We start from the raw sequence: 17,941 nt of genomic DNA, 5'->3' as shown, positions 1-17,941 counted from the left end.
ACAAACAGGAGTAGTTAGGTTGAAGAAATGACTCTCCCCTCTTCCTGATGGCACCATTAAGCACAGCTCTGGCACTGTTATATGAGTATTTGTTTTGAGGGGCTGTGTTGCTTATATAATTGGTTCTGATGCTCAGAAGATTGCCGATGTTTTAAACTGACTGAGGACAGGGGGAGCTAATGCTGTTGGCAATTTGCCACATAGGCTTTTCTGAACTACACAGTTGATATCTTGACTGATCAGCAGACTGTTTAAGTACTATATGCATATCAGATAAATCATTTGTGTTTGAACCTCACATTAAACATATGTAAAATAACCTTCGCATATGCTCTTCATGGAAATTAATCGCCGAAGTACAACAGAAAACACTTTAAACACAAATGTGAATCTGGTCTTGAAAGCATCGGCGGTGTAGGTATCAGAGTAGGTTTTTAAATAACTACAGGCTCAAATAGATCTTGTAGTCTTGTCAGGTAAAATGGAAATATATAAGCATAAATCAGTGCCATGTATATGTGGTCTTAAGAATCTCATGTCTGTAGCCAAATTACTATGAAACAAAGCATCATGTTTAAAAAAAAACATCATGTTTTACAGCCTCTGTAATTATAATAACTAGTTTCGATTTTATGACTTGATCATTTGTACCTATGCGTGTAAATTTTTTTCTTTGTGGTTTCAAAGCAGAGCTTTATATTTAAAATCTTATACCAGCCTGTTATATAGAATTATCATTTTTAAGGGTCTTGAGTGTCCGAGCCAGGTGAATTATCAATTTGTGATTTCAGTCAAGAACTGTGCGTCATGTATGTGTCATTGTTTCTTATATTGTATCCCACCTCATCTCTGCTCATTTTCCTTTCTATAGCACTATGCTGAGATCACTGGCAGCCTTCCCACGATGCTGGAACAGAGCTCCTGTTCGGTCAGTTCTCAGTCTCTGACGGATGACCACAATGCTTTGGAACTACCTGAATCTCCAGGAGGGACTGGGTGTCCGGCGGCCAGTTTGGATCCCAGCATTGGAACGGTGTGTGGTAGCAGCACACCCAGGCACCACATCCTGCATCCATCCCAGACGGACTGTGAGAGCTGGCAGAAGCATCGCACAGGACTGGCTGGAGGGTCAAGCCTATATTCAGAGGCTCATTCACTCCTGGAGCCCCAGAGTCTGTCCACCAGCTATGACACCATTTACCATCCACCGGTGTCTGGGCTTACTTCCACTCTACACCCAAACCGCCTTGGCCTCTCTCTTGATGTGGCCTCAGCTTTTGACACTGGGGCTGGGATGTTGGGGCTGGATGGAGATTTGGCAGTCAGTCCGAACATGATGAAGAGACGGCGAGGTGGTCTGATTGAACAGAGAGATATTGTAAAAGCTCACCAGGCTCATAAGATACATAGCACACCACAGGCGCGACGCAAAGAGTGGGAGTAAGTATGATGTATAGTAAAGTATGGTATCAAGGCTCTCTAAAAATGGTCTGTTTATCCCATTTTACAAAGGAAAATTGGGATATTGATATTTAATTCAGATCTGATTCATATCTGTTACAGCATGAAGAAACAGACCTTTGACATTGGTTAACTGAAAATGCAGAATTCCAAACAATTTTCAAATTTTATTCATATCTATCTATCTATCTATCTAGAAATGTAATTTTCAACCAAATGTTATTTTGACTGCAGGGGTCATTTTGAAGTGATTACATTTAAGCCCATATTGCATTCAGCTTTCTTCTGCCCATAAATATTATAAATATTTATATTTAGCTAAAAACACAGTTACAGTGATCCTCAATAAAAATGCACTTAAAATCACAATAGTGACACATTTGGTCCTAATCTGGGCTACTTTTGGGACTCATTGCTCACTGGCAGGTGTTATGTAACCTAAATTTGGCCCAAGTCTGGTTCAGTGCATGAACTGGGCCAGATGTGGGTTTTTGCCACTTAGAGCCAGGTGTGGCCTATATTTCAAAAGCTAGTTTTCACATTGGTCACACAAGTATGCCTGTGCTGAAAGGTGGTACACATGACTTTTAACTTATCCTCCTGATGGTACTTACATGAACATTGGACAATAATGCTTAAGAAATATCCGCTACAATTCTATTTAATAATTGAAATGATTCTTCTGCATACTGTCTGACTGCAGAGTTGTGCCGTTCTGCAGTTCTGCAGACTGTTTTTATCGGACATGTGTAAAAGCTTTCTTGCATTATTCTTTAGTTTTCATGAATTCATGTTAAGGTGCTACACTGAAACTTTATAGGAGACTGAATAAGGGAGACTTTTTTCAGGACTGTCCAAAACCCTTCTACCACCAAGCTGTGTTTTTGTTAAGCTACAGTACACATCTGTTGGTTGTGTCTGTATTCAACATACACACACCCACACATACACGACTGGTGTCAATGTTTAAATTTTCTGTCCAAACGGGATCATTTCTAAACTGTCAGACAGATCAGTCATTCATTTTATCTTGAATACCTGTAAAGTACTGAGCCGTTTTGACTCAACAAATCCCTGACAAATGAGTCAAACCTCTATTGGTTAGATAATGATTGTAGTAACAATGCTGCATCCTGTGTGAAATGTATAACATCTTTGAGGATAAGCATGGCTGTATATGTATTCACATGCTCTTTCCATGTGCTACGAATGGGAGTGCCTGAGTGTTTTTATGCATTTACTTAGTTCCTGTCCTGCGGCGTGGTGGAATTTCTAGCTGATTATAGCAGTCATGCCCCCTGTGTTTTCCTGCTGAAGCTGGGGCTTCACCTCAAGAGCCATTGGCCCCCTCTGTGCTCCCCCGTTGTACCTCTCTCACCACAGGTACAGGATGCAGCATCTTCTCCAGAGCTAAACCTAGAGAGATGACAGACCGACAACAGAGAAATAGAGAGTGGGATTGTAGATGGGAGATGAAGAGGAGATGACGTATATTAAATGCAGGGGAGAAGATGAGGAGAATGGTATGAATGAGAACTTTTTATGCTTTAATTTGCATTTGATAATTAAGTTTATGTGGCTAGTACAGCGCAAGAGGTGATTACTGGATCAACAGGCCTGTTGATGCTCAGTCATGGGAATGGTCTGTCTCCTGCCTAATATAATTACTACAATACATCATGACAGATGTATTCTTTAGCAGCTGAGAAGATGATGACCGCAATGGGTCAGAATGCATTACAACCATAAAGATCTTCCTCTCATAGCCACTTAGCATCAAACTCACATCTAGCTGACAGGATTATGGAAAACAAAAGGTTGCACCTGAGCCAGTGTGTGCACCTGCTTTTGTTTTTTAAAGCCAATTGGACTCATTTCAGGTCAACCACAGGGACTAAGTAATGAAAAAAAAAAATCTTCAATCTTATTTCTAAGAAAAAGTTTGGAAGCTGTGTAAAATATCAATAAGAACCTATTGCAAGGATTTTAAAATTCATATTCTATTCATAATAAAACATTTTAAACAGCATTTTGAAGGTAAAACATTTGAATATTTTAGTAAGAAAATATTTGTTCATACAAAAAATTGACACCAAACTTTGGGCATTGACACAGGAACACTTCTGAAAATCACTTAAATTACACGGCCATCCACAAATGCAGGTTAAAGATCTATTATGCAAAAGTAAAGCTATATGTCAACATGATCTCAGTTACTGTATAACCGCCCTGTTATCAGGTGAATTGAAATTAAAAAAATTGTCTTTGAAGACCACAAATACCACCTCCATGGGTTGCATAAAAAGATTTTTAAAAATGCATTAAACAGTAAAAGAGTTTAAAAGCAGAAATGAAAGACAGAAAAATAAGTTAAAAAGGATATAACAAATGAGATGCAATAAATAAAGGTTGTAGTGCCTTATGGTGGATTAATGAAATGTACCAGTAAATAAAAATATTTTTAGCCTTTCTAGCTATTGAGAGTTTCAGCAGCCATGATGCATTCTGGGAGCTCTGGGTACAGAAAGTAGGCGTGACCCTGACAACCTGAGGGTTGTGTTTTGTACTTTGGTCTGAGACCATTCAGAGATGTATAAACAAACAGCAGGATTTTAAAATCTGTTCTGGACTGAACTGGAGTTATGTGGTCCACTCTCTTGTTCTTAGTGAGGACTCGGGAAGCAGCGTTCTGTAATAACTGCAACTGTTTGATTGATTTTTAGGGAGACCCGTGAGAACAGTGTTAGAGTAGTCCAATCTACTGAATATAAAAGCATGGACAAGTCCTGTTGAGATACCAGTGTTTTAATCCTTGATGTTGTTTCAGTGATAATAGGCTGACTTCACGACTGTTTTAATGTGGCTGTTAAATATTCAGGTCTGAATCCAATAATCCATAATCTCCTGGCGAGATGGTTATATAGATTTGTTTGTCATTTGCATAGTTATGGTAACACATTTTTCTTTTTTTTTGTCAATGATTTGAGTGACTGGGAGTATAAAGATGTTAAACAACAGATGCCCCGGAGTTGAACCTTGAGGGAACTCAAAATCTTTTTTTTGTTCACTCTGATTTGTAGTTACCTAAAGACACAAAATATATTTATATATATATATATATATATATATATATATATATATATATATATATATATATATATATATATATATATATATATATATATATATATATATATATATATATATGTGTGTGTGTGTGTGTGTATACTGTATGTTCAGTCTCTCTTTGTAAATGTCAACATGAGCCTGTAATTTAGTTTTCATATAATGAAACACAAAGAAAAGCAGCATGAATCCTTTATCAGACAAGAAGGCAAAAAATTCCTCTCCAAAAATGCCAGCAACTGGTCTCTTCAGTTCCCTGGATATCTTCGGACTGCTGCAGTGTTTTTCCCATGAAATTCAAATTTTCCTTATGTTTTGGACTTCTTGTTGTGTGTCTAGTGTAATGGTGATTACCATGACTGGTGTGTAGTAACATGCTGTATGTCAATTGCAGATGGGTAAATGACTATGAAATATGGGATGGATATTCATTCTAAGCTAAAACTGTGGTGGCCCCTGATGCGGAAAAACAATGTCATTATAAGGTCAAAAGCTATTTTTAATGCATGCTTTTCTCAATAACAAGGTTCTAAAATTAAATGGCCAAATTGCTCCCAGAAAGAAATTATTAAAGTCTCAGTGATTCCCACGGTTTTTCAGTGTCATCATCAGGCCATACTTTTAAAAAATTGTGTTGAGATGCATTGAATACTCTCTATGCTCCCAAGAGAATTTTGTCCAATTCAGCAACCACATGACTGTCCCTTTAGGGCACCCCTAGGATGAACTGTCCATCTTGTATACATGATAAGCACTGGCCAGAAATTTTATGCGGATAATATAATACCGCAGTACAATAAATGATCTTTCCTTTTGTGACTTTCAGCTCTCTGACACACAAGTTCCAACTTACCCCAAAGCAGACAGCCCTGTAGTTTGATGGACATTAATTGGGTTGGTATCTTCTGCTCGTTTTTGGGTCTAAAGCCTATATAAGCTGCTCTGAGGTCAGACTCTTCGGTAAGAAACAAAGTAACCAATACCCCTCTCTAAATCAAGTTTCTGTTGTATTCCCACTTTTAGTAGAGGGTGAGCCGTATTTTGTGTTGCCATTTGTAGATGCGTGTGCATGTGTTCATTTGATACAAGGAGGCCAAGATAACAGCATCCTTTCGGAAGAGCTTCATCAAATAACTGTGTTTAGAATTGTCATTAATGTGACCCTAATAGTAGTAATCAGCATGAATCAACCTGGCATTTTGACCTTTTGAGGAGAAAATGTTGGTCGCAAATAAATGAGAGCAGCAAAAATGTTAAGATCTCATTTTGACCCTTGTGTTGTGTTTTCAATATGTATGTTGCTTTCTACCAAATCAGTATGTCAGGTGTTGCAGAAGGAAGTCTAATTTCCACAAAGAAACAGTCAAAGAAAAGCTGCTGGCTGTCTGGGCGTCGGTTAATTTAATTACTTAGATCCATAGATTTGAGGCAGCTGAAGCCAGTTCAAAAGTGACATATGTTAAATCCACGAGTCATCAGGCACACTTTGGAAATTGGGGCAGAGCAGACTTCTATTAGAGTAGCAAGACTTTCGAGCAAAAGCACAAAGCCAATTTCCAAGTGACAGTGCTTTGTTCTGAATAGCAGGCCTGAGCTTGTATTTTGAATTATCTTGATCTGTGATGGTTTCCACCCTTGTAGGTCCACAGATGTCTCTCCTGCATTGTGTGTTTGTTCTTTTTTCTTCATCTCTGAAAAGCTCTTCTGTCTGAGGACTCTTATAGACTCCTCAGCTCTGACAGCACATATTTACAGCGCGGTGATGCTGGATGAATGAGAGTGATGTAGCTGAGTGCAGTGGAAATATATAAAAGCAGTGCACAACATATTCCTTTTTTATTTATTTATTTATGTTACAGTATTTACAGAGGCATCATTGTAATAGAAGACTGCAAAATGAGCAAAAAGTTGTTTCTTATTCTCTCCTTTGCAAACACAAAAGTAAGAATTTACAGTAAATATAAGCAATGTCAATACAGATTTTTTTAAAACCTCTTGTTTTTCCTAAAAGCATTTCTTCTCACACACTGTTGGAAAATAAATGCATTGTTTAATTTGTTTGGCAATGGGCCCGCATTTTGATGTAAGGTGTAATTGGCAGAGCTTTTATTTAAAAAATGGACCCTTTCCAAAGAAATCATTAACATCCCAGCATAAAGACGGCATACTCCAAAAAATTCAAATTGAAGTTACGGCATTTGCTTCCTATATCCCAGCTGAGATTGACCTGCTTTACATCAGATTTGCATTTTGTTTCTGAAATGTGGTTCTACTTTTTCAAAAGTAAACCAAAAAGACAACAAATCTCATCTTTACATCTGACCCCAAACCGAACAATTTACAATCATCAGAATTGATTTGTATTTTATCATCTTTCCATGGCTGCACACTGAAGATATATTAAGCATATGTCATATGACCAATTCATGTAATACTTCAAAAGATCTGTACTCTAGAAAACTTGCATTACTCACTTACAGATGACAGATGAAAGAGCACATCATCATTGCTGGAGACACCATGCATGTGTGTGTTTTCTCGGTATTTGTGTTATCAGGAGGGTTTAGTTTTGCATCTTTGGGTGTCTGGTCCATGTTGTAGCTGTTCTGGTCAGGGCTGTTCATAGGCTCAGATAAATCGTGTGTGATCCTTCTTATGATCGTGGTCTGATAAGAAGACACTGACTGAGTATGTGACCATCTACTGTATAAAGCGGACACCCAACTTCAAGACTTGCCTGTTAACAGCAGTGTGAAAGGTTGGTTCTGTATACGCTGAGAAAAAGCCTCATTATTTATCCACCAGCAGAAAGATCAGGAGAAATCTGTTTTTTTACTTTAGTAGTTATCTGTGTGAAGCACTTTGAGTGTAAGACTGTAAAGAAATAACACCTGCTGGTTTGTAGCAGCAGAGCTATAGCAGTGGGACTAAAGTTCAGACACAGACTTTGGTTCGAAACATTCACGTCTATGTCAACACAAAAAGGTAAGTCATCAGTAATGAACTGAGAAAAGCAACTCTTGCTGCCCATCAATCTGGGAAGCGGTATTTAACCATTTCCAGTTAGGAAAAGACGAAGCAAATATATCCTGTTTGGAAGAGATGTCAAGAGAAAAAAAAAAAGATTCTCTCTCTCTGTGAAAACAACATGGCAGCAATGTCTTTTGGACAGACAAGAGAACAGTCGAGACATGAAGCACCAAGTTTTCTTTGTGTTTTTAAAAAAAACTAAACATAAGCATAGCCTATTAGCACAAATACTTGCAACAAATGCTTAGGCATCGTGGTGAAGGGGTAATGATTTAATCTTGTTTTACCCTCACAGGACTTAAGCACCTTAAATTAAATCCACAGTGGACTCTTGTCTAAGTATTAGTATTAATATACAGTCAAATGTGTGACTACCTGTCTGATAATTGAGATTGGATAAAAATGGTTCACGCAAAAGGGAAATGATGCAGATTCAGAGTAGAATGGAAATGGTGTGATTGTAATTTATGAGGACTGTAATACCTGTAATTATTACCAAACTCAAGCAATATTGTAAATAAGCCAAAATATGTCCCACAACAAAGTGAGAAATGTGAAATTTACAAAAAACAAGTACTCCAAGTTTTTTCTGGTAAAGATTGTTTTACAAGCTATTGAAACATGGGCTATCCTCCGTTTTTATTTATGTATCTATCTATTTCAGATTATATCCCCAGCTTTGGCTAATCATCAAACAGGTCTTTCAGACAGGGACGTAAATTAGACGTGAAACCGTTATGTCCATCTATACCTAGACTGCTTTGATAAAGTAATAAAGTAATTTTACCAGGAAACATGTATGCAGGAACTGTTAGTGTTGCTTGTGTTAAACTGTCTTTATCTATGAGCTTGACAGGGATATTATTGATTTGATCAATTTATTTATGTATTTATTAAGATCTGAAGTTAGATCCAAACACAATATTCAACGGGTGCTCCTGAAGACAATGGAGAAGTAAAAAAAAAGACAACAGATTTAGACCAGTGAGTGTAGGACAAGCTAAACACAAATTCACTGAGGAGCAGTTTGAAGACGAAGAAAATATATTCCAAAAAAGCATACAATTTAATTTTTCACTTACTTTATGTATTTATCCATTGTTGTTTTTAAGTAAATGCAGACAAATATATCAGGAGAGTGGTCATTTGGATGAAAGCATCTGCTAAATGTAATGTAATGTAATGTTACATATTGCAGGCGGGAAAACTAAAGGGAAAAAATCTGGAAGTAAAGGAAACTAAGATTAGGAGTATATTTCAAACTGAAGTCCTGAAAAACAAAAGTAAAAGATCCAGTACAAGGAATAAATAAACTCAAATCCGCATACCACAATGTTGATGGCAAGACAAAGCAATGGAAATTGTTTTAAATAGACTTTTTTGAGGCTGCAAAAACATTTTGCTTCTGAAACCCATCCATACATTGCAGAGCATCTGCTCAGTACCTCTGCCTTTTTTTTCCAAATGAGAGACTTTCTGACCGGTATTAATTAATGATATTGTAATTGTCAGTAAGTAACTCGTGCTATTCCAGGTCTAGCTTATTGACCTCTTTAACATGATGTTTCAGGGAAGCAGTGTCAGTTGTGAAGCATGCTTTCGGTTTACAATTACCTCTTTATTTTTTCTTATTTTTTGCAGAAATGTTCCAAATTGACTGCTGTAAGGTGTGGAAAAAAAACTGTTACATGGTATTGAATGGTTGCCAGGCAGTCCTCTAGCCAGAGAAACATTGACGCAGCTTCTTGTTCCAGTCTGTTTGCATCTCTCTGTGTTTGTTTATTCACAAAGCATTAGCGTGTGCACTTTACTGCCCCAGACTGTCTCAAACATCAATTTATTCTCAAACTGTCGAACCTGCAGGTCAGACAAATACACAGAAGGGAACACAGGTAATTTTAAGAAGCAACTGTTTCTGAAGCTCTTTCACACATCTGCGTTTGTCCTTCAAAGTAAAAAACTGTTTGAATACAGGCATTACTGAAGTCCAAATCATCAAAACTAAATGCTAAGAGTTTCACTTCTGCTTAAATCAATTGACTTGTTGTTCTTGAAACTGTTGTAACCTACTTAAGCTCAGTCGGGGGGGGACAGCTGATGATTACTTTAACGTTTATCCCAGTGTTCCCCGTTAGTACTTTAACAGTTAGGTGTTCAACAGTTTACCACAGGCCTGAACTTTTCTAAATGCATAAACACACAGCCGAAAGAGAATGTGTCACTCCCAGTATCAGTCTCCTTCTCCTTCATTATTGTCTCCCTGTCAGTGTCAGACAGACACCACAGCGCAGTTTAAATGTCAGAGCTGTTTGTCACAAGTGAATTATTAATGATGACATGCTGAAAAGCCATTTTCGTCCATACAAAACCATGTGTCTGTCAAACAAAATGCAGAATAGAGAGAGCGCTCTTATTAAGTGAGAAAAGAGGTAATTGTAACAAAAAAAAACCTCATTCAGTCCAAACCATTGGCCTTTTTTAAAATTCCACCACACATGTTTATTTTATGACAAATTCTGTTTTTATGTGCTGCATTTGTGATGGGATGACGTCCCCCTGCTCTCACTTTGCCCTCCCTGCTCCCTCTCCTCTTTTCTTTCTGTCTCTTTGTGTTTGGTTGGTAAATTGTTGCAAAACTGACACGGCTGATGACCATCACAGTGATGGAGGGAGCTCATGAGTCTCAAAGATGTGTGATCTATCAGGACATGGTGCTATGGAAATATTGCTCTGAGATGCTAAACAAAGGGAAACAGAAACAGATCTGAATTTGTTTAACCATATACTACAAATGTACTGATATCGCTTTAACTCATTAAAATATACATTTTTTTTTTAAATTGCTGCTTTCAGGTTTTCCTCGCTTTTTATGGTGAAGGATATTTCAAGAACTTCTTGTGTCACTTTGAAAAGAAAATGTGATACATGTAATTGTAGCAACCCTGATTAATTTATAGCTAGCTAAAGGTCTTTGTTTCATCATCCATCCTCCTTTCTCTGTCCCCATGTTCCTTTCAATCTTTGCTGTCACCAAACCGAGTCAAAGGCAACACTTTAGCTCTGTAGTGCTTTGTCAGTGTGTTACAAGCTCACAAAGATAAAGCTCAAGTTGATCTGTACGTTGCAGATGTAATTTCAGTTTGCTTTACAGCCATGTTTGTTATCAGAAAATAGTTGGCCAAGTTGTAATTTCAGTCATCTGATGATGTCCTGACGTAGAAAATGGAAAACCTCCCAAGGGAGCAAACATACTCTATTTTTTGACAATCTGTTGAAACATCTCACTGCCTTGCCTTTACAGATGCTGACCTCATGATGACACCAGAGGAAAAGTCAAAGCTTTCCCAAAGTTGATATGAGAAAGCCACATTTTTAAAATGGGTTATATTGAGAGTAGAAAACTGGAGGAAAAGCTGTTACACATGCAAGAGTTGGAAACCCATTAGATAGGGGGCCAGGAGTGACAAATAATCATGATCTTTATTTATAACAAAGAAAAAAAAGCCCACAGAGGACTTCAAAGACACCCTAAAAGATGAGCAGACATGAGACAGAAAAGCATAACAAGAAGCCTGGCAAACAAAGGCAACGAGAAATGTGTACACATAAGAAGTGAGCTCTAACAGGTGGCTGCTGTGAGACACAGGTGGGAATAGTCAACAGAGATAACAGATGAAGACAAGCGAAGAGGAAAGCAGAACTAAAACCCAGAGAAAACAACAATTAAAAACCACAAAACGCATAACAGAGACTTCATAGCAAAGAATATTAGAAAACAAAGACCAAAAACCATGTTGACATAATTTCAACCTGCAGAACCGTCGTGGAGAGACAACTGACAAATCTTCTTTCTTCTAAATAAATTGTAAAACTAAGTTATTCAGAGAACAACATGATCACATTTCTCGTAGAGAAATGCTAGTGACTTCCACATTATGTCAGTATAGCGTTTCCTTAAACAGCACCACTGTGAATGTCTGCATTCTCATTCTTGCCTAGCTGAAGCAAGCTACTGTACATGTTCTTTGGGAATCCTATTTGAAATACGGCCTTTGCTCGTCCCATTCAACATTGTTTGACAGCAACATGCTCATTCCTTACTGCACATCCAAAATTCAGAGAGGCTTAGACACGCATGCAGTTCCACCAAATCCACCTGCATATGGCCTGCAGGCTCTTCCATAGATCAACATTTATTAACTGTTTAATAATCGATGGCCAGTGTAATTCTGATAAGTCCCCCTCTACAAGCAATATCACTGCCTTTACTTTGAATGTAGGAGACTGTGCTATATGTGTAAATACACAACCAGAAAATTGAGTTTGTCAGAACAACCAAAACACTGATTAAGAACTCTATTAGGCTATTTATTGATCTGGAAGGCATTTCCAGTTAAGCAAATACTAGAAAAAATATTAATTCTTTTTCTTTTGCTGCATAGATTAGCCGTATTTACTCTAGATAAATACTTTTATGATGTATTTATTTTTTTCCAGCAGATCGGCTGTACAGTTTTTGAGCGCTTTGTACTGATCTCGCAATCTGCTCCTGTGATATTGAAACCATTTAGCACAGGAAGCAACATAAACCTGTTGCTCCAGAAAATGCATTTGCAGACAGAGAAATAAGTGACACCTTTAACCCACTATTGAGAAGAATTAGTCTAACATGAGGGAGGAAGATATTAGGTTCCTAAATGTCCCTATTGGTTGTCAGAATGCAAAAACGTCAAATCAAATAATTTATTCCACGATTTTTCTTTCATTGTGAATATATTAACATCACATCAAAACGACAACACAGTTTCTTAAAATGTAAATTATTCTTCAAAGTTACTATGTGTGCTGGGTGGCCTATGTATGTGTCACCCCGTCAAAGACCTTGAATTTATTCCCCATTTGTTGTTTTCTCAGTCTCAGATTAAAATATCAAAGATGATTGTGCTGCACTCTGAGTTCAATGCTGTTACCGTCCTGGAGCAAGCAGTACCTTTGTAGTGCAGGATTTCTTTCAGCTGCATATGCATTCAGCCAAATTGGCCTTAGCAGGCAGCTTTGCCTATTCCTAAATTGCCTTTTTGGCCCCTGTATTGAATTTACACTTTAATGATGGGCTTGTTAGTATGTGGTCAGCATTGATATCCACACCTTTAGAGACTAATATGCAGGGGAACAAGCCAAACACATACCTGAAGTGTATGTGAAAGATATTCATTACATCTCGTTTCCACCCCCAAGACCAGGGGGACGGCAGCTGCATGACTTATGTAGTGCCAGGAGGGACTAGTTCTGACAAATGGGTAGAAGGATGCTGGGTAAGCAAACTCAGTTGTCATCAATATCCAGTGTAGCAGCCAACTGGGGTTCCAGTGTCATAACTGGGACCTCTAGTGGAGCTACTGGGAATTGCTGTTGGCACAGGCGTGGAGTTGTGCATGCAGTCAATTGTCTGTCTTGGTTAAAAATGTGTAAATATGTTGAAAAAAGAATCTCAATTGGCATAATAAGATAGGAGAAATACAAAAGACAGATTCCTGAAGAAGACAAAGAATAAGAGCAAGAACGTGATGCATCACACGTGACAAGTTGCCAAATTATGGAATTAATCATGAATATATATGGAGACACTTGTGTTAAAAAAAAAAACAACGTGGGAAGTTGCAAGGCTCATTTGGCATGTTTTAGCCCTGCAGTGTGTTGAAACATTGATAAAGACATCGACAGAAACTGCAAACAACAGAGAGCTGATGAATCATTCTTTCATAGTTTTCATCTCAAGGGAAACTTTAATTTGATCCTGCATGTGCTAAATTAGCACTGTGTCACCCTCCAGAAGGCTTCTGTAACCCATCGTATTGGTGATTCACCGCAGTTTGAGCTGAATTTGTCTGCACAGTATGTTTGCCAGTTCGGGGCAGCTGCCACTTAAGAAGCCATTAGGTGATGATGTGGAGATGTACTGTCATGTTGAGTGAAAAATCAAGCCTGCTCAATGTGCAGCTGGTGTGTCTAATCAAAGTGAACACACAGATATACAAACAGGGGTATTGTCATTCCATTTTAATATCTTTCTGGATTTTGAGGCTTATGGTTCTTTTCTTCCCTTTCTTTGCCCTGCATCACTCACACACTGCAGCCTTTCCTTCAGTCTCTGGGGTACGCTGTCATCCACTAACCTATGGTCCATCTGCTCATAACGAGCCAGTTTTGGCACAGCCAGGTAGTGAATTTACAGCTGCCTGTTGACAGTATTGATCTTTTTGATGATTAACTCTCTTTGCACTCAAATTTTGATCCAGCAAGATATATGGACTAATGGAATCTCTTAATATAAACCTTAAAATAAACAATAAAATGGATGATTAATTTGAAAGAAATGACTTCAGCATCAAGGACTCACCGATAATTTGTTTTTCATTTCATTCATTCATTTTTTCCCCTTTTTTAACCAATCTTACTAGACTGAAAGGGTTGCAGTTCTATCTTAACATTTTTCCTAGTTCTTTATGTGATTTTTTTTACTCTTTTTTTCCCCAGCTTGGGTGAATGAAAATGCTGTGTCCACATTTTTGGAAACAAATCGATCAATTATTTTGATTATTTTTTCTAGCTAAAAACATTAAAAAAAGTCCAAACTTTTGGTAGTAATATGAAAAAAATTGGCATATTAAAAAAGGAAGTTTTTTTTGTTTTCTTTTTACCAAAAAAGAGGACAAATAACATGAAACTGGCCTTCTTATCTTCATTTTAAACACACTGAAAGGGAAAGGGGAAAGACAATGGAGATGAAGTAAATGCCAGAACTTACCTTTAAAAACAAGGTAAAAATCCTGAAAAAATTTAGTACATGAAAACAGCAGCACTTGTTGTTCAATGTTCCTAAATCCCAAGTCCCTATGTTCAGATCAAATTTCTATCCCATGAAATGATGTGGCTGAGCCACTAGATGGCGGCTCCTGCTCAGCACAACAGTCTCATATCCCAATTCTCTGGGGAGCTTTTCTCAGTTTTCCTTTTAGGGAGATGTTTCCATTATTTCTCTCATTGTATCTTCCATTAATTAATTCACTGTGTGAATCCCAATAGTTTGATAACATTTTTTAATCACTTATACAATGTATTTAGTGTCAGTAACTTTAATCCAAGCATAAACTAAAGGGTAATTCACATTAACCTGAAACTGATAGACAGTAATCAATCCAAGTATAAACAACAGGGATGTTACAGTTTTATTGTGGGGTTACTGACAACAATAAGTCTGTAGCTTAATTATTTAATCAAACTGAAAATATTTTATTTTGCATATTTACCTGAAATGTTGCTTAAATATATACATACACCTATATTTCTATTATATGTAGTGTTTCAGATTTTCTAACGTTAAAATGATTACAGTGAATCTGAATTCAACTTCAAAGGATGTAAGTACTAAGGATGTAAGACTAATACTTATTTGAAATTGGTAAAAAAACAAACTCTGTCTGAATTGTAACATTTTCATCTAAACATCCTTACATTAGCTGCTCCAAAGTCAAAGTCAGTTTTAGGATTTTTAATATGGTTCTGCAACACCCTGCTCTTGGTTGTGGAAGCACATTAGATTTGGCGCAAATTGAAACCTGAAAACACATTTCTGTTTCAAGGACTATGTCCATAGCTTAGCTGAAATTTCGGGTGTACAATCCTATCTGGCTTAAGTAAGTTACACACATATACCCTGTTGCAATGTGTGTAGCTCCTGTGATTTAACCTCGTCTGATGGTTAGCTTGTTTTCAGTCGTCACAACAAGGACACATGTCACACCTTACACACTAATCTTAAAGTATTACAAATGAGTTTTTTTAAGTAAACCTATAAGTTTCAATTTCATTTGAAGGATTACTTTCAGGAAGCGTCATCTAGTTCTCATGGTCTCCTGTCCCTGCTATTGACAAACACTGTCCAAAGTTACTTTGGACTCTTCATGACATTATGTCAGCAGCAGCTTTGAAACTATCTCACTGATCTAAGTTGACATCATGGCAGAGGTGATGAAAGAGGCTCAAGAAAGTAATGATATAAGAGAAAACAGGAGCCACTGAGCAAGAGACCAAATGAGTACATCTTGGACTGTGTTGTAAAAGGGGTCCAACGTGCACATCTACAGGGGGGACTCACACAGCTACAGAATTGCAAAAGTTCCTTTGTGTTGCTTGAAGTAAACTCATTTAGGCATAGGCAAGACCAACAGACGATTATTTGTTTATAGTGCATCATTTATTCAGTAGCATTATTATACAGAGCAGAAACACACATGCATGTACATGCAGAAAAAAGATAACCTTTAAAATAATATCCGACTGGATTTTGCCTGCTGGAGGAAGTGGCGTCTATTGCTGTCAGAAGGTTCAGCAGTGACATTTCCTGGCTGTCCACGTAAAGTCCTGCACAATACCTAATTTGATCACTGACGCCTTTTCGCGCATCAACTGTCATCCACTTCCATAAGAGCTTTAAGTTCTCGATGTTGCTGGTTCTCTATTTAGTAAACATGCTTTTAAATTGATCTGTTCGCATTCACCGTATATCCTTGAGCTTGAGCAGGTTTTTTTTTTTTTTTTTCATTTCTCCTCAAAACTCTCTCTGGAGGACACTGATGATGCACCATCTCTTTAGCAACTGACTTCAGCAATACTTGTCAAGGTCTCTTTCCAAAGAGTTACTGCAACTATCAATGCATTATCAGTGGAGCTCTGATACAGTGATTAACCATGGCAATGCAAAGTAATCGGAAGTAATTTTCCTATTTTAGTTGGCTAGAACTGAACATATTAGTACAATCATGTAATGAATACAACCACACATTCAGACAAAACTGCAACACGGCTGTTGCAGGGAAGGAAAGAGAGTTGACGTTGAGTTCAGGTTCAACATACTCAGAGTTTCAACATAAACCGCTTTGTGAAACTGACCCCTGGATGACATCACATCTGTTGATATTCAAACAAAACATCAACAAAATATGGCAAGCAAGCCTCCCACTCCCTTGCTCTAATAAAGACAACACACCCTTCAGTGAATGCTCATTTATAAAGCAAAGCCAACTGCACACGCACTAATCCTCCCCCAGTGGTTGATTGGCTGGAACAGTGTTTGTTATGTTTTGTAGGGCAGACTGTTCCCTGTCTGTTTGCTTCAACTTTACAGCCAGAGTTGTGTATGAAGACTTTTTATTTTTCGCATAGTGTACTTGTGACATAGATAGCTAATGAGTGGGAAGAAGATATTCACTGAATACGACAAAAAGTGTTCTGGGTTAGACATTTGCGTACCCTACCTTTAACATATCTACATTTGTAATTTGGTGGAAACCAGGTTAACAACATGCTTGTGGTCAGAGTCATTGGTCTGGAGACAACAAACATTACTCAACTCCCTCTGGGGAACGTTGATTTATATAGGTTGTTGTATAAAATCCAGAGTTACAACCAAATTTGCAGGGCTGAGAATAGGGGGCACGTCAGTTCAGTTGCTAGGAAACAAGTAGGAGAAGGCAACAGTTGAAGGCAGAAATCTGGGTTGGGTAAAGAGAGGGGGAGACGGAGTAAGGACAGCTGGAGAGATAGTTAAAAGCGGGAGGGGAAGACTGACAAGGAGAGAAACTGATGCAGGGTAAATGGTTTTATGATATTTCCTTTGGGTGCTGATCAAGGCCAGGAAAGAAAGCAAGAGTGCTGCTATTTTCAGGATGTGTTGTTACAGAAAGATGACTATTGATGCCAAACCCACTTGTAATTATTCCTGGTTATATGATCAAAAACACCTCCCATGTATAAAGCAGAAAATTCAAATTGTAGTTCATTTACCGCACATTATTTATACACACCCAAGCACACACCAAAGTCCTTTCATGTGTCAACCATTACCATCTCAATGAAGCTAAATATAGCCCAATCCCCTGGACCCTTTATCTCCCAACATCAATAGCTCTTGCTTTGTCGTGTGTCGGTCTCTCTATGTTTGGCCCAAACTTTTTTGCATGATGTTTAAACATTAACTCCGGGCACCAGTACATGGAGCAACACAAAGACTTATTTTTGGTCAACTTTCAAAGTTTTATTTAAGGTTTTTGGAGCCTTGAGTATGATTCAATATCTACAAACTCGCTAATGAGAACAGCTAAAATAATGTGAATGAATATGCAGTATAAGTTAATGACACTAGGACGTGTAGATGCAGGCTGTTGATAGGTGGGGAAAAAATAAAAAGTAACAATCAATACTGTTCTAATCAGAACTAGCCCAGTACTAATATTACTAATGTTGAAACACCAATTAAACAAAA

At 37.7% G+C, this 17,941-nt stretch overlaps 1 protein-coding gene across 1 annotated transcript in view; it reads left to right on the top strand.

Annotated features, from left to right (window-relative positions):
• The first annotated feature begins 904 nt into the window (after window positions 1-904).
• Window positions 905-17,941, top strand: part of LOC133458404 (voltage-dependent R-type calcium channel subunit alpha-1E) — a 121,234-nt gene continuing 104,197 nt past the window's right edge. Inside the window, exon 1 of the mRNA XM_061738258.1 lies at window positions 905-1,440. Within this exon, the coding sequence (XP_061594242.1) occupies window positions 905-1,440 (536 nt within the window). The remainder of the gene's footprint in view (window positions 1,441-17,941) is intronic.

This window comes from Cololabis saira, chromosome 13 (genome assembly GCF_033807715.1).
Source record: "Cololabis saira isolate AMF1-May2022 chromosome 13, fColSai1.1, whole genome shotgun sequence".
Taxonomy (NCBI): Eukaryota; Metazoa; Chordata; class Actinopteri; order Beloniformes; family Belonidae; genus Cololabis; species Cololabis saira.
This window is presented reverse-complemented; position numbering and strand designations above follow the sequence as displayed.